Source organism: Diadema setosum, chromosome 20 (assembly GCF_964275005.1).
Source record: "Diadema setosum chromosome 20, eeDiaSeto1, whole genome shotgun sequence".
In the NCBI taxonomy this organism is placed as follows: domain Eukaryota; kingdom Metazoa; phylum Echinodermata; class Echinoidea; order Diadematoida; family Diadematidae; genus Diadema; species Diadema setosum.
The window spans coordinates 23,521,254-23,536,101 of NC_092704.1; the positions used below are offsets into that span (position 1 = coordinate 23,521,254).

Consider the following 14,848-nt stretch of genomic DNA (forward strand, 5'->3'; position numbering starts at 1 on the left):
GCAGTTTTTGTAAGATTTTATGAAATAATAGCTTTCAGAAATTATAATTTTTTTTAACCTGATGCACAGTTTGGAAAAGAACAGTTTAAAACATTGCTGTAAATTTTAGCCCTGTATTTCAGATGCTTTGAGCATAAAATGGTACCAAACCCTAGATACAACCTTAGCTCCAATATCTTTTCTTTGTGCGGGGGCAGGAGTTGGAGCAGACACATTTCTGTGTCAGAAAAAAAAAAGTGGAGAAAAAAAATAAGAGAAAGAACTTTCCTCGTTTGCTGAAAATTGGGTGAAAATCATTGTCATTACTTTCAACCTGGTAACATCACCCTCAAATAAAATCTATCACATTAAAACAGTGGGTTACATTTAATGACATTATTCTGAAAGAAAATTTCTCAATCTTTCTTAAAAGATATATACATATACATCTACAATTTTTTTGGTAAAACTTGAATATGATATGCATCTTAAAATTTGCCAGAGATCAGCATTACTAAATACTGGTGACAAGACATTTAGCTCCTGCGACAATTGCTCTGGTCTTATTCTCTCCAAGGACTTAGGCTTAGGGTTAGGGTTGTGATAGGGCTTTAGGTTTCGTTTGATGTGAAGGTTAGGATTAGGGTTAGGGTTATGTTTGTGGGTAGGGGTTTTAGGTTTAGCTTGGCGTGCAGATATTTCATGGGAGCAATCGTCGCAGGAGCAAATGCCATGGAACCTCAAATACTGTTATACACTCAACTACTCATGATTTAACCTAGAAAGGCACAGAGTAAGGGGGGGGGGGGGGCTAAGCCCACAGACCTTACAATGTTTTCCAACAAAAAAGAAGTTCTTTAATTTATATTTCATCAGAGAAAGACTGTGACATATCAGATTGTCCTGAAAATTAAACAGGTATCACAGGAGAATGGTGAGAAGGGTAATGTCTCCCTGTAAAAACTCCATGAACTGTACCCGGACATCTGTACTTCATGGGATTATCAATTGCTGAATGGTCTCTTGGTCATGAACCTGTCAATCATGTCAAAGCTCCTCTCTGGTTGGTCATAGGGGAGTAAGTGACCACCTCCTCTTACCACCACCTGCAGAATGAGAGAGAGAGAGAGAAAGAGAAAGAAAGTGTGTTTACACCTGTTAATCCATCCATGACTTAACATTCATTTAATCCTTACGCAACTGAAGATTCCGCACATAATGGCCTATTATTTCTTAGAGGGTACAGCAATATTACTCTCATTTCGACAACTTTCTGAATTATATAAAAAAGCTCACTGCATGTTTATTCTTGCCAATTATAAGTTATGTTTATTTGAAAGTGTATTAAGACTCTAAGAGAATGGTGTGTCACAGAAGTAATTCTGACATACTTTTGTTGACCTTTGACCTCTTTCAAATTACGTATTTACACATTCTATAAGAAAGCAATAAAAATGTTATGGCATAAAACTATAAAAAAGCAGACAGGCAGTTTTGGGCATTTTAGAGGGTAAAAAGACAGGCGATTTCGGGCCATTTAGTTATCAATGGGTTAAAGGTTGTTGTTGCTGTATGCCAACCCTTCTGGGGCCCGTTTCATAAAACTTGTCATCAGTGACAACTGCCCCATTTCTATGACAAATTTGCTCTCAGCCAATCAGATGCAAAGATTTCAGTAGCTTGTCACATCTATGACAACTTGTCACTTATGACAAGTTTTATGAAACGGGATCCAGATTTGCTTTCATTAATAATAACGATAATGATGAATGATAATAATGATGACTTTGATAACTATGAAAATGATAACATTAATAGAAATGATGATAATGATGACAATAAGAAAAATCAAATCATGATAATGATGACAATAGGAAAAATCAAATTATGATAATGATAATCCTTAGAAAGAAATGTAGGACATAAATGAAGAAGTCTGGCTAGCGCAAACATTTTGTGATATGTGACATTAGTTTGTAATCATTGGCATATTATGCATTATCTGTTCTACAATATCTGACCTCATTTTAAAGGTCCTGTTAACCTTTGGGAGCAGTGATTTTTTTTTTTTAATGCTCAAGATATCACTTTTGATGCACGTGTGTAGGTCAGTTTTATCACAAAACATCCTACAAGTGTACTAAATTTTTGCAATAGAGCCTATAATATAAAGAGGTATCACTATTTTTTCTCATTAACCCTATTCTAACGGGGGGGGGGGGTCAAATTGACCCCCCCCCCCTCGGCGTTTCGCGCCACGATTTCGCAACGCGCAAAGATTTTGCCACGTCGTTTCACGACTTTTTTCATTGAAGTCTCCCGCATATTTTGAGACCAAATTTGCGACGTCCGGGTACACCGTTTTGAAGTTACGTAATGTTTTGCATATGCATGTCAACCCAAAAACAGCTCAAATTCATGATATCGTGTGCAAATCCAATGCAAATTATGTTTTTTGGTTAAATTGATATAAATAAGATTATTTCAACTTTTAACCATTGAAATTAATCAATTCTAGTGTAGATAAGCCTGAAAAAGTGCCTGCAACAAATTTTGGCAAAAAAAACAATAGAAAACAAAAGGTCGAAAAAACAATAAAATACATAAGAAATTAACAAAACAATAGAAAACAAAAGAAATTGATTTTGATTGTGCTATTTTTTTACACAAAAATTGTTTGATGTGTCTTGAGGAATTCTGACACAAAAATTTAGCAATCCTCCAGTCTTTTTAATGGAGTTATAGGTGAAAATATGATTTCATGCACAAATTTGCATAATTAATTTATTAAAAATAGAAAGGCAATATTTTTCTATTGTATGACCATGTAATCTTGTAGTTGACATCCAGCTCTATCTTCAGGCAAAATTTCGCGGCGATCGTGTGATCGGCGGCCGAGATCTGAAGGGGGGGGGGTCAAATTGACCCCCCCTCAGTAAAAACTTGGTCTCAAATAGCCCAGTTAGAATAGGGTTAAACCTTAACTGTAGACAGTTTAGTCTGGAAACATTCTTATAATAACTGTTGTTCACATTTTGAATATTTAACAATACTTAACATTGATTACACTAGTTCAAATTTTACATTGGTTGTAACAACCAATGTTTCTATCCCTAACTCACATTTTAGAACAATTCTGCAGCACTAATGCTGGGTTTTTCTTTCATCTGCAAATGGTAGATTATGCCTTTAATCAAGTGTGTCACATCAAAATAGAAAAAGTTTCTCTCAATCTCACCTGATAGAGACCCCTAACATTCCTGACATAGCCTGCGACTTCCGTGTCACTTGGGTTCACCTTCCAGATTGTCTTGTTGGCATTGAGGTACTCTCTCTGACCGTCCCACTGCAGGACATGGAGAAAGTTCTCGGTCAGTGTAGCACCGACTATGATGTCCAGCTGACCACTGTAGAACATGCACTGTGCGGGATGAGGTGGACAAAGCAGAGATAAAGACAGAGAGGAATGAAACATGTTTTTCTATATATGGTTGTTGGTATTTATTCAATGTACCACATTCTATTATTCGAATATGCCTTTTTTGCCTCCTCATAAATGATTGCTACTTTGTACGAATTTTGCACTATTTGAATAAAAGAAAAACAAACTGAAATGAAAGTGAGGTGAAAGAGAGAAAAGGGGGGAAATGAATCCAGGAGCAAAGAGCCAGATAGATACCTGTTACCACAGAGATGACTGGAGAAAGAGAGGAGAAAGAGAGATAGAAACAATCTCAGTAATGACTAGATGGGAGAAAAGTATATTGAAAAAAAATATATATATATATATATGATGACAATAGAGAGAAGGGAGAGAGAGGGAGATATGAAATATACACAATGTAGTGAAGACAAGAGAGAGAGATGAAATATACACAACGAGGTGAAGAAGAGAGGGAGAGATGAAATACACACAATGTACTGAAGAAGAGGAAGATATGAAATACACACAATGTAGTGAAGAAGAGAGGGAGAGATGAAATACACGCAAGGTTGTGAGGAAGACAGGGAGAGATGAAGTATACACAATGTCATGAGGAAGAGAGGGAGAGATGAAATATACACAATGTAGTGAAGAAGAGAGGGAGATATGAAATATACACAATGTAGTGAAGAAGAGAGGGAGAGATGATGTACACACAATGTTGTGAGGAAGAAAAGGAGAGATGAAGTATACACAATGTCATAAGGAAGAGAGGGAGAAATGAAATATACACAATGTAGTGAAGAAGAGAGGGAGAGATGAAATATACACAATGTAGTGAAGAAGAGAGGGAGAGATGAAATAATAAGTGTAGTGAAGAAGAGAGGGAGATATGAAATATACACAATGTAGTGAAGAAGAGAGGGGGAGATGAAATACACACAATGTAGTGAAGAAGAGAGGGAGAGATGATGTATACACAATGTAGTGAAGAAGAGAGGGAGAGATGAAATATACACAATGTAGTGAAGAAGAGAAGGACAGATGAATATACACAATGTACTGAGAAAGAGGGAGAGAGATGAAATATACCACTCAATGTAGTGAAGAAGAAAGGGAGAGATGAAATATACACACTGTAGTGAAGCAGACAGGGAGAGGCGAAATATACACAAGGAAGTGAAGAAGGGGGAGATATGATAATATACACAATGTAGTGAAGAAGAGAGGGAGAGACGAAATATACACCAAATGTATTGATGAAGAGAGAAAGTCAGTTTGGTCCTCATTCTCTCTTCTCCCCTCTCACCTTAACCTCCACCAACTGGTAATCCTTACCAGGGCATCATCCTAATCTTTGGTCCTCATTCCCTCTTCTCCTCTCTGTCCTCCACCATCACCAACTGATGATCCTTACCAGGGCATCATCTTCATCTCTGGTCCTCATTCTCTCTTCTCCTCTCTCCCTTCTGCCTCCACCAGTTGATGATCCTTACCAGGGCATTATATTCATCTTTGGTCATCATTACCCAGGCATCATCTTCATCTTTGGTCCTCATTCTCTCCTCCTCCTCCTCTCCCCTCCACCTCCACCAACAACTGATGCTCCTTACCAGGGCATCACCTTCTTTTTTGGTCCTCATATTCCCCCTCTCCTCTGTGCCCCCTCCCCACCAGCACCAACAGCTTCTCCTTACCCGGTAGTTGTTGGCCAGCACCACCACCCAGTCGATAACCGACTGGCAGATGTCCGCCCTCAGGTGGTTTTCGACTGCGGCTCCGTCGTTGTATGTTAGGTTGCCAACATGAATGGCGCGACGAACCTCTGGCAGAGCAACATAATCGTTGTAGTAATTGGTGTCCACAAGTTGCTGTTTCGTGATGATTATGATTAAAGAAGAACAAAGAATCATTTTCAATTTGTCACAAATAATTTTCAAAGTTCACTGCACATTGAATCCCCCATCCTGTCAAAAAGTGAATGAAGTTTTAATGATAGGTTAAGTAGTCAACATTAAAAGTATTAACTTGCCAAAATAATGAGATACATGTATGACTACAAAACATGTGAAGAGCATAGACAGATAGGCATACATACACATTTCCTTCATTTAGAAGTCCTTTACGCCTTGTATTGTAAACATGTTTATTTATATCTGTTATTTTCACATGTACATGTACATTATCACTTACATTTTTGTATTCATATATTGTAAATATGTTTGTACTCTCATACGCCAAGAGGGGGTCGATAGAGTCAATAAAATCTTACAAATCTTACAAATCTGTGGGTAATTACTGATTAATAACTTTCTATATGTACTCATTTCACAGAATCTAAAAGGGGCTTTCCCTGGAATTACCAACCAAGCAAAAGTAAATGCATTCTTACAGTTGATGTCATGTAATTGTAGTAGTTATCTGATCCAGTGGCATTGTAGTAGAAAGTTGGGTATGGCCACAGGTCTCCATTCAGCAGCTCATCAAATTGCTGGAAATAAAAAAAAGAGACCGGCATAGGTTGCATTTCAAACATAGTACAAAGAAACTTACGATCTTGTCTGCATGTTGAAAACATTATCATACAAGATCATATAACTTCCAATATTTTACAAGATAAAGGAAATTACTTCCCATTATTTTTGTTATGTATTTTCACAATTTAATTCATTATGATTTACATTGTACTTTACCATGTTTCCATATTTTCTAATTCACTGTAACCATTAACTCAACTCTAGAGCTACCTAAAGGCTTGCCTGACCCAGCAAAAATTGATGCATGATGTGCTCATCACAATCAATTTGACAAAGGAAAAAAAATATGGAACATGTTCGAATAAACTTATTATTTTCAAAGACTATGGCTTGCTGGAAGAAATAAAAAAAAATCATTTGATTAATTATGTTCAACAAAATGTTGAACTTACTGTCTGCTCTGGAATAGAGCCTATCAAAATTTCACTTGAGTCCTATGTCTGCAAACAAACTCAAGGCAATAAAATAGAAAAATATAATTTTATCAATACAGAATAATTATATTATAAGATTATCATATCAATATAGATTGGTACATACAGTAAAAAAATATGAATACAGTGAACTTCATGTTTGTTCTATCCATACATAATTGAGATAATTATCTGGTCTGCATGGAAAATAACTTCTGCAAGAGTTGGGTTTTATAATTGTCTTCTGCACAAAAGAGAATGATCCAGGCACTTGTAGAAAGCCCTTAGGTTGAGTTTTCAACTTGCACTAGGTTTGCTTGAATGAGATTGAAAGCAATGATACGTGGCAGGTATTGGCTCATAGGAAGCCAATCATTGGACACAAGATATGGTGTACCTGGAAAGCTTTTATCCACTGTTTCTGAGCTATGTACATGGCTCCCTTGGTGGTGTAAAGGTCAACAACCTTTTTCTCCTTCTTGTCAATCTGGCATGTTTGGAGCATGAGATCTCCGTACTCAGTTAACATCTGCAAGAGAATAATACATGACATGGTCTCCATGACAACCATCACTACTTTTACCGTTACTGCAAAAGACAAAATGCAGCTGCTGACCACATAATTTGAACTTTTCCCCCTAATCAAAGTTTCAAAGTCATAAAAAGTCCTATCACCATGACAACTACAAGCACCTCCCAATCGTCATTTACATCACCTTTCATCGCTCTTCCTTCGTTTGAGAAGTCAACAGAGCTTGTCTGAATGTTCAATAGTTCTTGGATGGTGAAACCACAGATCATGGATACTTCTTGGCACATTATGAAAAGGCGTTTATCTCGTTCTTTCTTGGATGATATCTACATGGAACTGAGGGAATACTCTGAGTGACTGATGTTTCAATCAGGTTGACTCAGTCCCAGGGGTTCTCACTATTCAGGAGAACCAAGCATGGTGCACCAAACACTCTCAACAATCAAGTTTATAGTTAGCAATGTCTCACCGAGTATGGATCGACCAGACCGTCCCCTATGGCCATCCCTTGCAGGTTGATGTGGACTTTGGCTGTTGGGTTCTCCATGTGAATCTTGTAGCAGATGGCCGGCACATACTTCCCTGCATAGGACTTCAATACAAGACACCAAACTGGACTTTGAAAAATACTCAAACAAACAAGCAAACAAACAACCAAACATGGCCCACACAACTAAAATTTTGCAAAGATGTAAGAGCACTTACTACAGTGTACTCAAGTTATAACAGACACAGTTATTATAAAATTTCTAATATAACGAATTTAACTTCAAGGCCCAAAATTATCATCTAGATATCCTTTTATACTTTAATTGTTCAGAAATAATAATAATAATTAAAAAAGCAACTGCCGGTCTTGAAGACTTCATGATAATATGAGCCAGCTGTATTTGATTCACCGGTAGTTATGGCTATATGCACAAGAACAATAATTTAGTGAAAATTTGAACAAAATCAGATAAAACGGGGCCCAGCATCACATTAATCAAGAAAAGAATGATGACTTTCATGTAAGAATATCATTATTATTACAGAACATTAACTCATTGTTTATGTTAAATGATTATTCTATGCTAAAATATGTGGGAAGTAACAATACCAGGCTTTAGATTTGCAACGTAGACGTCTAGATGACAATTGTGTTCTTCTCTCTCCCTGCATCATGTTGGGAAGTAGCTTAGGATTACACAAAGAGGTAACCTATAAAAAATACAATGATGCCCCCATATGATCAGTGCATCAAGTAGCTCTCTGCGTCGTGAATTTGAGCAGACACTATGAAAACGGCCCATAACTGACCATGAAAACTCGGACAACTCGAGATCGATTTTGATGTGCAATTCTGCGCATGCACAGAACAGTTTTTTTTTTCCTCTGAACGTCCACATCGAGAAAACCTAAAGCGCCCTAATATCTAGACAACAAATTAAACAGTAACCTATATCAAATGACAATGACATTTTCTATACAGCACTTTGTTTTTACTTTTTTACAATGTATGTTTCAACTTCTTGCATCTTATATTTATAGGAATTACTGAACCTTCTTCACAACCTCTTCATGATACTTGAGCAGTACCAAGAAGATGATATCTCTTAAAAAATGGATGGAATCTATGACTCTCATGCTAACCAAACATATAAACTTGGACACACTGTCACATGAATATGGCACTTCTCTCACAGTGCCCTGTATGACCCCAGGTTAGATTTGATATATACTAACATGTTTCTTTTGTCTTATTACTTTCAGTTAAAAAAAACTGTCTCACAGGAGTAGGAACTATTTTACGCTCAGAAATAACAAACAAAAATAAAACTATGCATCAACTGAGCAAAATGAGTCAATCCAAACAATTTTAAAGAAACTTCAGAATCTTACCTCCCCTGTGGCATAGAATTCATTCTTCTGATATTTAGGAAAGAGCTGGAAGAACTGGGTCAAGGCACTGGAAAAGGAGATAGAAGACAAGAAAAAGAAGAAGTTTAAGACAGGGAGAGATTCATAAGATTAATGTTTACATGATACCATAATCTAGAGCAACAATACTACAGTAATATCATGCCATATTTTGACGACATCTAGAAGTAACAAAATAATAAATCTGTATGATATACAATCAGGATAAGATGATAACATGAACAATTACCAATGTCCTGCTTGCTTCAAAAGTTTTTTATTACTGGGGGGGGGATGAATTAATGAGATGAAAGGCTGTGAGAAAAATTTGGCTTTCAGCACCTGAATCTCATCATATGAGAACAGGGAGAAAATATGTACTTGAATATGATTACAAGCACAAAACTTCACTGCATCTCATTACATACCAAATCTCCTTTGCTAGTCAGCCACATGTTTGACTGTATGATGTCTTACCTGTATAAATCTCTTGCTACATCCTCTTCATTGTTTGCATAGCCATCATCGCTTTCAGTGAAGCTAAACCCAGTCCCAACCTGATCAAGAAAAAAAGATTTACAGATGTAATCATCAAATTGGCAACATTAATGGAGAAACCCTCACACAATTATATCTATATTTAGTAAATACGAGAGCATGTCTTCTTCATTGATGACTTGGCCTGCACTGATGTGAGCGAAGAAAAATATTTTCCTAATCAGACATTAAAAAAAAACACTCTGCAAATTGGCAAAATTTCACACACAAAACAATCACAACATTCCAGTATCTAGTCTATCTGACAAGATAAGGTTGACAAAATTGTATGATAAAAGGGAGGAGTATAATGTCCATAGAATGAGAAGCATCCACGATCATATATTGAACATTTTCATAGCATGAAGATGGACACCATGAGTTGCCTGGTGATTCTCAGCTTGAATATGACCTCAAACTCGTAAGCACTGATCAAGCTAAAAACAGGTGATAGAAAATCCAAACTCAAGGGTAGATGCTTTTGCCACCGCCCCCCCCCCCAAAAAAAAAAAAGAAATCAAAAAAGACACATTTATTGAAGCAGAGGATATATTCATTAGAGCACATTGATTCAAAATCTCCTTTGTGCATAAAAAAAAAACACATTCAGTAAAGCAGAATTTCAAATTCCTTAATTAATGTTATGAAGATATTACTTAGCTTGGCACTCGCATTAAAGTGAGTTCTACTCCTAATATTGTATTCCAACTACTAGTGTTATACCAGACAGTTTTTAAAGGTCTTGTCATGTTTTCATGTACACATCCAATGCGCCTCATGACAGGAAAAATGAAGAAAAAACAATATCAGATTGAAGAAATATGGGTTTACAAAAACTTTACAAACATCATTTGACTTCATCTTATGCTCCCAAATTTTAGATTATCATTACAGAACAATTGTTCACAAAAATGGAAAAAAATTTAATATAGCTGGTGCAAAACACATGGATATTACTTCATGCAACTTTTTTGGTGATGCACTGTTATCTATGGAATATGATGGATAGATACGCTTTATGCCAATTTCGTGCACATGTCCTCCTTAAAATGATTCATGATACTCACTGGGTTGTCGATATACAGCATGGAGTACTTATTGGTCCATGCCCACTTTCTTGGCTGCACTGCAGTAAAGAACCAATACAAATAAAAAAAAAAATAAACACAGATTTTACACAAATTTGGTGAAAAGGCAAATATCTGCACTCATAAACTCATCTATTTCATAAAACTACACACATAGGTGGACAGAAAACTACAGCACACACCCACACAGATTTTAGTGACATTGACTCATTCATAATTTCATAACTGAGAGTACTGTGTCTTTGTGCATACTTCAGGATCTTCACAAAATATACATACATGTACATTGTTATTTCCTTGCTAATACAGTAAAGTGTAAAAATATCCGCATCATGAAATTTTTCCCCTCAGAAGGCAAAGTATTTCAGCAGCGAAAATGATACTACAGGATTTTTTTTTTCGTTAATCAATTCAATTAATTTTCATAAAATATAATACAAAGTATGTATTTGTCAACTCATTTTTTTGAGCAATTTGAAAAAAATATATAAGTCATTAAAAAATATAATACAAAATAAACATGTATGTACAGATGATTATATAATGGAAAAGAAATGTACACTTTGCAATAGTAACAAAATACACATAAAGATATTGAAAAGAGTGTTTCTCATCAGTCTTACATTTCAGGTCCTTGGTAACCAGGAACGGACCATTTTCAGCAAAGAGTCCAAACAGAGATGATCCTCCAAGACCACCCTGTAACCATAGCAACACTGGGGCTGAGGATGGTGCGGTCTAAACAGAGAGGAGAGGAATGAGATATATCACATGACACAAAAAATAATGCATTTTTGCATCAATAAAATTCATTACAGCTTACAGAGGTAAATGGATATTCAAATCTGTTGCAGTAAAGTGGTATCAGAGTCTTGTATCAAACCATTATTACCATAATCAGGTAAGAAGTATTTTTTTCCTAATTCTTCCAAACTTTCATCCAGTAGTAACAGAGTCTTATTCCAGTTTGTATAGATAAATATATTCATATAATAATATATTCACTTGAATATATGTGACAATTTAAGTTCAACAGGAATGTAATGAAAATAGAAATAGTACAGCTGTATTAGTAATAGCCTGTCTGGATGAAGAACGGAAGGATATTTTAATTGAACTCATCGACCTAGGCACACTGTGAAAAAAAAAATATGTATATGAATAAAGAAATTGTTAATTATGGTGTTTGCTTAACTGGAGCTAAGACAATCACTGAATTTTGCAGAGGATCTTGTGTTGTTGTTATTGTTGTTGTTTTCTTTTGTTATTCTAAGACTAAAAGCTGAAATATACCTGGGCAGGAAAGAACCAGAAAAACATGGAACTGTTGTATGTTGCATTTACAGTCAAGAAACCTGGAAGAAAAAAAAAATTATCAGGGCAGATACGTGTTAAGCATCTGATTTGGGGTCATATTACATGGCTAGTGAATAACAAAATACCATTGTATATATCCATCTGACAGCAAACCTGCGAGATAAAGCATTTTAATAAAAATCAAGCATTTTTGAAGTTTCAGTGTAGCCCTTGCTGGATGAGGAGACTATAACAGTTTGTGACATTAATAAAGAACAATGATGTAAAGAAATTATCAAGAGAATTCCACAGAATTTCATTTTTTGTGAAAAGTAATCATTCCTTTGACTTGTTGCTGATATATTAATGGTAATACCATTCCCCCTGTGATCTGAAAGAGGTGCATCAAGTCCTCTTAATGCTAGAAAAATGAAATTTTGTGAAATATTCTTTATATTTTCTGCATATGGTTGTTCTGCAGTGATGTCGTGAACTGTTGTAATCTTCTCATCCAGCAACGACAGCACCGAAACTTTAAGAAAAATTCATAACCTTTGATCAGATTGTCCCATTTTCCTCAATATTCACAGATGTATCCAACTAATATTGCCGCAGTTAGTCAATCCACATGTATATTTGGAAAAATTTCCCCTTTAATATGGAAGCCTCTGAACCTCACCTGAGTAGCTCTCTATGTCCGTTCCAACCAGAGTTCCAACCCGACTCAGGTTTTGTCCTGCAAAGTGTCAAAAGAAAAATGAATATATGTATCATATGTACATAAATACATGTATAACTAAACCTCCAAAAACTTCACTACGCATTCTTGTTATATTTTCTTGTGTACGAGTATGATTTTTACACATGGGAAAAGGATGAATGATAAAGACTTAATTTTGTTCAAAGAAAATGAATACAGCTTGATATTTGGTAATTTCACATCTGGTTCCACCTGTCCTGAGTCTGTTGTACCCAACTGATATTTAGGGAACAATTTTATTGTTATGTTATTGTAATGTTATTCTGCAACATCCCTGTCTATGACAATTTTATGGTTCTGACTGTCAAGAAATACAGTTAAAGTCCCTGTTTACCTTTGGGAACAGTGAGTTAAAAAAAATTCAAGATATGACATTTAATGCACACGTGTAAGTCTGTTGTACCACAAAACATCCTATCATATAAAATTTTTGCGATAATGCCTGAAATATAGGGAGATATCTGTATTTTTCTCAATAATCTGTAACTGTAGACGGTTTAGTCTGGAAACATTCTTATCATAACTATTGTTTCGCATTTTGTATATTTAACAATACTTAACATCAATTTTACCGATTCAAATTTTTACAGTGGTTGTTTCTATCCCTAACTCACATTTTAGAACTATTTCAAAGCACTAATGCTGGGTTTTTGTTTCATCTGCAAATGGTAAATAATGCTTTTAAGATGATTTGGATTGGTCAATATTATTTACCTTTCTCAATCTGGCCAGACTCAATGTAGGGTGTCAGAAAGAGTGGTTCCCCAGGGTCCACGCCTGTTCGCTTGGCATATGCTGGAGGGTTGGGATGAAACATCTTTCTCAAGGCACTGATGCCTGCCACAGAGGGCGCTGTGCTCATGACGGCCAGCAGCACAGCAAGGCAGAGAATGCTCATCTGATTTTGAGGGGTCGCCATAGTGACAAGGCATACAAACTTGTTGTAAAAGGAGAAAAATGACAAGAAACCCAAACCACATGAAATCATGAATCTTACGGTTCAAGCTAAAAGCTCTTCAGGTCTACATTACCCGTTATTAAACTACCACAGGTACAAGGATTGGCTTGCTGTTGAGAAAGAGAAAAAAAAAAGAAGTACACTTTCTAATTACCTCAGTGCTTCTTGCATAACAATAAAGAAACAATCTCAGCAATGATCTAGAGATCTAGTTGCCTTGAACCTTGAATGGATAATCCCTGCAGCAGCTGTGCTTGTACAAAGCTAAACTGGGGTGAATACTGCAATGGCGACACTGGCTGAGGGATTTGTGGGGGTCAATTGTAGCTTCAGGAATTAAGTATTATTGGATCTAGCGATGTCTATTAAGCTATTTGAGTTTGTGGAATATGTCTGCCTATATAGCGGGCTGGAGAGATGGACGGCAGAAGTGAGATGTTGACAAGATTGTAGATTTGTAGTTGACTTTAGAATTATAAAACCTTTGTTTCACTGCATAATATTCTCTTTTGTTTACCTTTTCCCGAGACTGGAAAAAAAGCTTTAAGTTTAAATCTAGTGTTGTCACAGCAGTCGGGCGCCCGGCGCCCTGCACTGCATTAGGGAAATACTGCACCATGGATGGTCCATTATAACAAAATTACTTACCTGCAGAACGATACTGTTTTTACTGGATTGGGCAATATTGGTCAGCAAGTGGTCAGTGATTGCTCCGATGTGTGTAGGACCGGACCAGCCACACAATACTCATCTGATCATACAGTGTAGTGCGGATATTTAGTCGCTTGCCTACCCACAAACGGACATGTGACCAAAAATCCTGATGTGACCACAAGTCACCTGACCTATTTTCCTCGCATCATGTGACTATCGGCAGTCCATGACCAACCATCGGTGGGTCGCGGTCAGCGGAGCGTGGTCACTGACCTACTGTAGGTCAGTGGTCGCGGTCGTGTTGAGTATGGTGGGCCAGCCAGGGACGTCGTTTTGTTTGTTGTTTTGTTTTGTTTTGTTTGTTTGTTTGTTTGTTTGTGTTTTTGTTTTTGTTTTTGTTTGTTTGTTTGTTTGTTTGTTTGTTTTTTGGGGGGAGGCAGTTGGCCAATGAAAATATTGGGAGGGGGGGTAGGCAAACATATCAATCCCCCCCCCCCCAATCTTGTTTTTTGGGTTTTTTTTTTTGCTTCTAGGCCTACTTAGATGATTGTAATTTTGAACATTATTTTCATTTTCACTTTAATTTCGATGATTATCAGAAGTAGGCCTAAAAGATCAAAGACATCTTAGACATGTGCTCATATTCATGACAAAAACAGGACTACCAGTACACTATATATATATATATATATATATATATATATATATATATATATATATATATATATATATATAATTATGTATATATATATATATATATATATATATATA

At 36.2% G+C, this 14,848-nt stretch overlaps 1 protein-coding gene across 1 annotated transcript; it reads right to left on the reverse strand.

Moving 5' to 3' along the window:
* Window positions 1–983: 983 nt before the first annotated feature.
* LOC140243832 (probable serine carboxypeptidase CPVL) lies at window positions 984–13,453 on the reverse strand. The gene is made up of 13 exons (XM_072323502.1): window positions 13,180–13,453; window positions 12,385–12,441; window positions 11,703–11,764; window positions 11,033–11,147; window positions 10,389–10,447; window positions 9,262–9,341; window positions 8,767–8,833; window positions 7,355–7,477; window positions 6,751–6,882; window positions 5,796–5,894; window positions 5,101–5,274; window positions 3,218–3,400; window positions 984–1,085 (listed from the first exon to the last, which is right to left on the reverse strand). Exons 1-13 carry the CDS (start codon window positions 13,451–13,453, stop codon window positions 984–986), a joined length of 1,527 nt encoding a protein of 508 aa, XP_072179603.1.
* Window positions 13,454–14,848: the final 1,395 nt, after the last annotated feature.

Coding starts and splice junctions, on each gene's coding strand:
- LOC140243832 (XM_072323502.1), bottom strand. CDS start 13,453: ATGATTTCATGTGGTTTGGGTTTCTTGTCATTTTTCTCCTTTTACAAC. Junction 9,342..10,388: donor TGCTGTATATCGACAACCCA/GTGAGTATCATG, acceptor TTTCTTGATCAG/GTTGGGACTGGGTTTAGCTT. Junction 5,275..5,795: donor ACAATTACATGACATCAACT/GTAAGAATGCAT, acceptor ATCACGAAACAG/CAACTTGTGGACACCAATTA.